The sequence below is a fragment of the Poecilia reticulata genome, linkage group LG5 (assembly GCF_000633615.1).
Source record: "Poecilia reticulata strain Guanapo linkage group LG5, Guppy_female_1.0+MT, whole genome shotgun sequence".
Lineage (NCBI taxonomy): Eukaryota > Metazoa > Chordata > Actinopteri > Cyprinodontiformes > Poeciliidae > Poecilia > Poecilia reticulata.
The window spans coordinates 16,492,720-16,502,023 of NC_024335.1; the positions used below are offsets into that span (position 1 = coordinate 16,492,720).

The 9,304-nt window shown below is 40.8% G+C and overlaps 1 protein-coding gene across 3 annotated transcripts in view; it reads right to left on the minus strand.

Annotated features, from left to right (window-relative positions):
• tafa1b (TAFA chemokine like family member 1b) overlaps positions 1-802 on the minus strand; it is a 40,518-nt gene extending 39,716 nt beyond the window's left edge. The window contains exon 1 of one of the 3 annotated variants that reach the window (XR_533745.2): positions 681-798. Coding sequence is in view for 1 of the 3 variants with exons in the window: in XM_008409568.2 (XP_008407790.1) it covers positions 681-759 (79 nt within the window). In the remaining 2 variants the exon portion in view is untranslated. Of the gene's footprint in view, positions 1-680 lie in introns of all 3 variants that reach the window. The other 2 variants (XR_533746.2, XM_008409568.2) reach the window with 2 other exon arrangements.
• Positions 803-9,304: the final 8,502 nt, after the last annotated feature.

Consider the following 9,304-nt stretch of genomic DNA (forward strand, 5'->3'; position numbering starts at 1 on the left):
CCAAGCTCTGCCTCACGACCACCGATTACTGCCTGCCCCTCTAAGCTAAGTCTGCTCTCTGTCCTCCTGTGTATGACCTCTGCCTGTTTTTCGACAAAGTCTCTGGGTGCTGCATCTCGGATCTCCCCGTGGAGATCTTCCTTGCCTCCACAGAAGCCTGTTCCTCTGGTTTCCTGCATCTCCCTGTCATCAGACCCTCTGTTCCTCTGCTCCGCCCGTCCACTGCTCTACAGTGCTGTGTTTGATGACCTCTCCCTTAGCTGAAACCAGTATCTGAAAGAATAAACTTTGTTTTCCTTTTTATACTCCTGTGTGTGGTTGAATTTCCGGGTCCCCTCTGAGTACCCTTACAGTATTGAATTTGGTACATTTATCACCTTGTTTATGTCATAAAATTGAACAAATTGTTATTTTTGGCATCTGCAACTTTTATTATGCCGTTTTTTTCCTTTTGATAGAAAACTGGACTTTACCTGTCAACAATATCAAATAAATTGATCTCCGACATTGTTAACCATTTTATCCAGTCTGAAACACTGTGACCTGTCGCTGATGCACTTTGAGCGAGAGTGGATTCACCATTTACCAAGTGCCCATCAGCACACTGCTGCAGTGTGTGTGTGTGTGTGCTTTTTCTGACCTCAGCCAGAGTGTGGGCTTCAGGCTGGTTTCTCACTTACGCGTCTCCAGCCTGGATTTCACTTTTCCTCCTGAGGCAGCATCACCCGCAGTAATGGGAGCAGACAAACAAGTAGACATAGCAGCTACAGTAGCGCCCGGAGCTACCGCAAACTCATGGATGGGAGGGGTCGAGCTGGAAAAGCAGACAAAAAAAAAAAACACAGCTCCAGAGCTGAAGTTGATTGACAGAAACCACTGACCCAGCTAGACTTGAGTCACGCAAATAAATGTTTTTTTTTTTCCCCTCCTCTGGCTCTTCAGAATCCAGCTGCACTCTCGCAGAATGCTGAATGCTACACTCCATAACGGATTTAGAGAAACCCACCATGGGCGGTAAATCAAAAACTCAGGAGATATTTAAAAACAAAAACAACAAAAAAGGAAAATTCTTATGTTTTTATCTTTTTAATGGGCATTTTCTATGTGTGGAATCATAGAAAAGAAGCTCCAATTTAAAGACCAAGAGCAGCAATTGCGCCGTTGGTGGTAATAGTTCTGACATCTTTAACAGGTAATTCCATTAGTGTGAATAAGAGATGCTGGGTGCATGTTGGCCGAGGCCCTGGTCGATTCTTAATCACCTGTGTGGGTTTCCTCTCCCCGGCTCTACGCGACTCCAATGCTCACATCTTTATGGTTATTAAAGTTAACGATTGCCGCGTGCCTCATTTGCTGAGGCTCTATCAATACCAGTTCAGTACCATGAAATTACCCCACTCCAGAGGGAGCAGTGTGACAAACCGGATTAAGAAGGGTCCCGTAATACCCTGGCATATATAACTCTCTGTGTCATGGTCCGAGGCGACGAGGCCCGCTGCTGAGCTCCGGCCCAAAGATGGGAGGAGGAGGAGGACTAAAGGGAGAGCTGACAACCATTAGAGCTTAAATGTCAAATCAAGTTTTTATTATCCTCATGGTCGTTAGGGGGGAAAAAAGAGGTGACTGGCGACGAGTGAAAAAAGTCAAAGCGAAACATCTCTGGAGGAAACGTCTTAAAAGTTACCTTACACACGGATGGGAGAAGTTTGAATGTTTATTATGGTAAATATATGCAATGTCTAACCTACTTTTGTAGTTTTCCAGTATAAGTAAAGCTTTGCAGGAGACAATGCAATATTATACGAGTGTGTGTGTGTGCGTGTGTGTGTGTATGCGTGTGTGCGTGTGTGTGTATGCGTGCGTGCGTGTGTGTGTGCTGCGCTTTTTTATATAGTATAAAAAGGCTACAGTAAAGGCAGAGATGGATTGTGCCTCCTCTCTTACATCCTGCTTATCTTATTTTTATGGCAGGTAGGTTAAGCCAGAAATAGGGAGACTGCGAGTGAATTTACTGTCGGCCATCAAACTACATAAAGAGACACATTACACTGAATCACAAGACCTTCTATTTAAACTAACTAATAAACACACCTCCAATGAGTCTACTGACATAAAATTCACTACTTGCCTTACAACCCAGTCACCCACTGATATGAACAGAAGTGATTCTACGGGTAAACTCGTGTGATGGAGTGCAGCGGGTATTGAGAACAAGAACAAAAAGTTGAAAAAAACAAACGCTGAAATCTGCCAGGATTGGGGCAAGTTGATATCATCTACTTTAGTCCTAATTGATACAAAGAAAAAAGCTTCATAACCGAGGTGTAGCACAACACAATGACGGCTAAAGGCAACAAACTCTCTCAAAAAGTTCACAACCTCATGTTGCAAAACAAACTGATGCCACTGGATAAACTCCCGAATGCTCCTTTGAGCACTGTTGGAGAGAGGAAGGAAGAAAAAAGAAAAAGAAAGGAAGGAAGAAGGAAAGAAAAACTTAGCTTCACCACAAACCAGCGGCTCCAATTTCTGACAAAGATGTAAACGATAAATGAAATGTTCAAAAGCCAAGTACCGCTAACCACTAGAGAGCTTGGAATTGGCAGATGAAGATGTTTCAATGCAAAACAAACAAACAAAACACAGGTAAAGCATTCAACCTTAATTGTCTCCATGCATATTCACTGTGCAAGACTCAACAATAACCGTACTGAAGTCTGTCCACAGTTTGCTGCATATTATAACATTGACTCCATAAAAAGTGAGTGAAACACAGACGGGTCAGAGGAGACCAAAACGGGGATTCGTTCACGAGGACGAATGGGTCAAAAATCACATCCAAGCAATTCAAGGAACTGGTTTCAGAATACAAGAGATGCCTTAAATCTGTCATTGCACATTATTTATTGAACGATTTGTCTTTTATTCTTCGTACGCCTGGATCCTTACAAGCATCTGGTTTGATGACGTATACAGAAATACATCTAGTAGAAAAGACTTTGATGTTTTCAAGCATCTACACTTTTGTTCCTGCAAACCAACACGTCCTCGAAGTCGAAGAATGAAAGCGTTCGTTTTCCCCACAGAAGTGGCAGGTGACCTCCATTCAGCGTCCGTGAGACACAGTTCACTGCTCTTTTTAAATGAGGGCGGAATAGTTAAAAGAGGAGCTAAATTGTTAATTCAAGAGATGGAGAGATGAACGAACGAACAGACGGACAGACAGAGTGACCATCTCAATCAAAAATGTCTGAATACCAGACATTCTGCAAGCAGAGTCTTGAACAGCATTGCATGCCAGGTGAGATCCACTTGAATTAGTCACAATGTATTATCTAATTTGCATAATGCATCCGCAGGCACTTAATGTCAAATCACAGATGCCCGCATAGAAACTTCCAGCACAACATATGCGGGGGGAAGAAAAAAAAAGAGAGCACTCTACGGCACAAATAATCTACCCACTTTCCGTAGAGCAGAGCAGCGAGGCCCTCACATTACTTTGCATAAGTGTATTCCATTTGCAACAAATGCTAATAAGCTCATATCCGTCTCGTTTATATGTTTGCATGTATGAATTTTTCAAATTATTTGTTATAATAAAAACCTTTCGGAATGAATTGACTCCGCTGCTGCCCCGGCTCAGGGCTGTTGTCCAAATGTGAGGAGAGAAGTAAATAAAAAAAGAAAAAAAAAGAAGAAAAAAAAAGGATTTTCTGCTTTTCTTTCAATAAGTCTACCTTGTTGTTTTCCTATTGATCAAATATTCATTGTGCTTGTTCACAATGGCAAACATTTTGTATTTCAGCGCTCGCATCTTTCATTTTAGGTCCTGTGTCGATGCCTGACGTGTGCGTGACAAAGTGTCTTGCTGTATACGCCTTATCAAACCGGATATTGGCTTTTCAATCATGCATTCATGAGATGATAATTGTTTGGCAGAGCATCGATCTCCTCCTCAAAGACTGACTTCCATCTGTTGCTCAATGTAAATAAGGAGAAAAGTGAGGGAAATCGATGCGCTAACCACTTATCTCCTGTTTGACAAAGTAGAGTAATGATGTCAGATTTGACATTTAGCAGCTGACCTCGCTTGCTGTGGCACTAAGGACAGGAGGTTGCCTTGGACAAGGAGAGACAAAGAAGAGTGATGTGTTTACAAAGGGCTTCAATCTCCATTTTTTTTTTTTATCTGTTGAACACTATTCCTGTGTTGTTAGATTAATAGATTACTTGATCAATTTACTTCATTGAAAAAGAAGGACCTGGAATAATTTTGGCAAAATGACGAAAGGATTCTCAAGGTAGTTTTTGAGCAAAAAAAAACTACTACTACTACTACTTGGGCTTTTTAAGACACAATTTATGCTTTAAAATTGATGTGAAGAGTGTACATTTCTCTAACTTTGGGGTTTTTATGTAACTGTTTATCAATGCCATGCCATGGCTTGCAGGAGTTATTTTCTGATTCATAAGACAACCCGCCTTTTTGATCAATACCTGCATAATTTACTTTAAATGTTTCACTGGTTTTCTTTTTGAAAATGTTTTCCTGGACTTTGCAAATTCTCTCGAGAAGGTTTTTTTTTTTTTTCTTGGACTAATTCTGACATCGCCTTTTTGTAAACCCCATCAAAAGAGAACCGATCTTGATGCATCCAGGTTTAACAATAGTAGATATTTTTATTTCAGCCAACTTTATATTGGTAACATTTAAAATAAAAGCCATTTAGATTTATTCAGCGCACATAGACACCATTAGCCAAGATCCATCATTGCTCAGACTCTAAAACTGGTTCAAGTGACAAAGATTTTCCTGTAAATATGGGAAACTGTGCATGTAAACAGATATGAAGTTCCACAAGGCCCCATGCTTGGTCCTACATTTTTGTTAGTTTTTGAATTTCCTTTAAGATTCTTGATTCTTTTAAATACGCTTATATGTGAATGAATTGGTAAGTGCCTGACCACGTACATAGTTACCAGATTTGACTGGTTTTGATCCCCCAGGTCTTCTGAATACTGTTTCTGATTATCCCAAAACCACAAAGCCTACAGTAAAATGTAAAACTATTAACATATTTACATATCTCTTACCTGTGGAGCAGCCATCTTAAAAACCGATGCTTCTCAGAGCTACCTTAAGAGTTTTTAGCTGCATCTTAGTAAATGACTTTAATAAGTTTTTTTGTATTTCAACCTCATCATAAATGTATTGCATCTGCCATACACTTTTGTTGGAATACTTCGTGAAGCTTTTATACTAGTTGTTTGAACAAAATATAGATTTTAGTTTAGTTTGCATTTGTGTCCTTTTTTCCTTTGTTTTTATCAGGCATAAAGCACCTTTGAATATTTGATTCTTCTTCACCGATGCAGTCCTAGATTGTCTTCCGATGATCGGATGAGAAAGCTCTCGCCACGCTCACCACTCTGTTGGTTTTCCTAACCGTACAAGCTAATTACTGTCAAAGACCTTCACAGAGATATCAAGCTAAGTTTGTTTAGCCATATCAGGGAGCAGATTTGGACCTAATGAAAATACAATAAACAACACAATGTACGACAGATTGACTGTGAGCCAAGCACACGTCGGACAGCGATAATCTGTTTTTGTGTCACGGAACACTCAAATGGGTTTCTATGCTACCTGTGAGAAAGCATCATAGCTATGACAAATGACTAGGAGTGGGGCAAGAGATTGGTGGAGGCTGGGAATCAGACGAGAGGGGGAGTGTTGTTATTTGCAGACGCTGAAATCAGAACAATATGAGACCTGGAACACAATTTAGGATCAGATTACTCACAGCAATATCCATCAAAACACACAATCCAGTCACTTAATGTCATTATGCTCTACTTGATAAGCTTTTACGCCAGAGATGGCATCTTGATGTTACACAAAAGCGAGAAGAGCCACTATTATCTTTCTGCTGTTGTGGGAAGGGAGGGTTACAACACACATAAAAAAGAACCATATAAAATAAACAAGCTAAAAAGCAAAGTGGGATGATCCAACAACCAGTCAAGCCTTTTTCTATCCAGTCAAATGTGAGAAATACAGTGTGTGCAGCTCTGTTTAATTTTAATAAAGAAGAAATTGACTTCTTGTATTATTAAACTCTATCAAAGGCAAAAAAAAAAAAAGTAAACTCTTCTCATTTGAAGGAAGAGTGATCACTTCATCTTCCAAAGCAATCATCCCCAGAGAGAAAATCAGTCATCAATTGAAACGCAATTTGATTCAGTCTCGGAAACTACAGGCCCCCGCCTACGAGATTAAAGGACCAGCTGTAATAAATGACACTGGACATCGTACCTATTAATTGTAAAGATTACAGGCATAACTTTGTGTTGAGCCGTGAGAACTCCTACAAGCAAGAAAACACTCGGCAATTTCCTGCATTGCAGAAATGCACATTTGCAAACTTGAATCCATATTTACAATACCCAAAGAAAACTCACACATGCATAATAAAATCAAGGAAGCACTCTGGTCACATGGTCATATTACACACACACACCTAAGGGCATTTCAAAGTTTCAAATTAAGTCTAATGTGAAATGTTTGTATTTTGGAGGAGGAAAAATTAAAATATTCCCACAAAACGACCATGAAAATTTCATAGAGAAAGACAGAGATTTGAGCAAACAACTTCTAGTTGTGAAACATCTACAGTAAACACCAAGGAGGCCACAAAAAAAAAACGCTCCCAATGAAACAAACATTTACTTTTCACTCCATATTTTTTCTTTGCAACAATATGATCAAATAATAGAATCTCATGAAATCTGCTATCAATGTCAACGCTCAGTATTCTGGTGCAGTGCATGGGATGCTGGGCATCTTATTGTATTGCAGCTGTCGCAGCTTTGAATGCAGATGAAATAACAATAATAATAAAAAAATAAATAATCCCTGAATCTCACCAACAGTCTCGCCTTTGGATACCTGTAAATTTGATCTGTGCCACCAGTGTGGACTGTGAAATCGTGAGGGTCCACAGCAAATTGTGACTGAACTCGGTGTGCATGCAAATGCCGGCGCGACGCCTTCGCCGAGGCTTGTGACCAAGCGGAAAAAATGGAGAAAAAGAAAAAAAAAAAAACACAGGAAGCGGGAGAGAGCCAGATAGCAACCGAAGGGGGGGAAAAAAATAATAATACAAATTCCTTCAAAGAAAAGTGCATTTATTGAAAAACTGAATTGTGTTGACATTTAGCGAATATTTAATCTGTAGAGTTGAGGAAAAGGGTAAACACACTTCCAGGGCACATAACGGTCCACTTCAACTACTTTTCCGCACTGGTATCCGCTTTTCATTCCTGGGCTGAACAATTTATTGAAAAAGATAAAGCTGATTCGGCGCCAGGAGCGGCAGTGGGCATGCGTTTTATCCATCATGTCTGCTGCTTCATTTCCCTGGTCATTGCCTGTGTACTGGTGATGCTCCAAATCGTGACTGTGGGATCAGAGCGAGAAGATAAGTGATGGTTTTCTGCCAGACAGACGCCGCCTTGACAGGCAATGAAGAAAGCAGCCTCTGCGTTGCACCTCTCCCCCATTTCTCTCTTCCCTCTGTCTCCCTCCATTTATCCATCCACCCATCTGTCCATCCATCCAGCCAGCGCTCTCCAAGGTAGGTCAAAAGAAAGATCCCACTTGGCAGCTCATTCCTCACTCTGATGAAGCCGCTTGTTACAGACTCATCAACTCTCCGCGGCGTCTCGCGAACACACACGTGCGCACGCCGAGCCGCGTCGTGCCGAGCCATCCTTCATTTTAATACTTTTCTCGGAGCGACTCTTTTTCACTTTGCTTTACGCCGGCCTTCCTTCCTCACCTCTCAGGTCTCTCATTAAGGACAACTCCAGCGGCGAGGTTTACGAGTTAAGGCGTTGCCGAATGCCGGCCTGCTCTTGGCTCCTCGTCGGAAACGACACTTCGTTAAGGTTTAGTGCACCTCCTCGTGCCGGGCAACACCGGAGATTTTTCTTTAAGATGATACACACAGAACTGGGTTTCTGTCTTTTCCGTGTAGAGCTCTAATTACTTTGTTAGGTAACTCAAAATACATGGAAGTTCACTGAGTTTTTATGACAATTATATTTCTACAATGGTTATGTTTTAAATTAGGAAGCAGTAAAAAAAAAAAAGGAAAAGATGCCTTTGCATCGAGGGATGAACAGAGAATATGCAGATAGACGGGCAGACGGATGGACAGGTTGAGATTAACAGATTTAAATGAGCAGTATGTAAAACTGACAGCTGATTTCTTTAAAGGTTGCATTGAAATTCAATTAAAACTTTGCATTATTTGGTAAATAATGACTCTTTAATGCCATGTTGACACTTTTAATTGACTTTTGATGCATCTTTTAGTGCAACTTTGCATTGAAAGTGTCAATATTTACCAAATGATGCGTCATCAACATTCATAAAGACTCCTTCATGTTCATGACAGTCTTATGAACATCCCTTCAAATAAAGTGTTAAACTTCTTTCCCGTCTTTGCAGCCGAAAGAGGAAGATCGTTTTACAGTGAACCCCTTTCACTAGTTTTAATTTTTTAAATCAAGCGTTCGGATCAGCGCCAGCAAACGATTCAGAATGGAAACTAATAAATTTGTGCTGCTTGTCTTCAGGTCGACAATGTTGCACAAAGATTAATTACGTCCTGGGGTAATTTGTACGTTAACTTTCGTGTTATTGCTCCGATCCGTCAACACCTATGCACTCTAAACCGAAGAAAATGCAATAACAATATTTACCAGCTGTTTCCTGCACAAAAAATCAAATTAAGCTGCTAGTCTCAGAGCTCAGCAACAGATGGTTGATCACAACAGGAGGAGAGTAAATCCCCACTAGTTACTGTGCTGTGACACTCCTCTGCTTATCTCTACAGACCCGATGGGATGTCTCAATTATTAACCAATTTTTTTTTCAGTCGATGACATTTTGATTCAGCCCGCCGCCGTACATTTTACAAATAGGCAGACATACTGAGATGCTCAGCTGGATGCAGCAGCAGCAGCTGGTTTGAATATATTTAAAATGTCTCATATCGTTCTTTTACAGATTGGCTGCAGAGGAGATAGATGCCAACTCTTTTCAGGCTATAAATGTCTTCAGACCCACCTTTTTCTTTTTTTTTTCCTTTGGAATTTAATTAATCACCCCCATATTTGGCATCCGGCCCTCAGAGGACGGTGTAGCTTTCTCGCTGATGCCACAAGCAGAGCTTGACATGCCTCCTCTTGCCTATGAGCCATAGCAGGCGACTGCTGGAGGGCTCCGATAAGA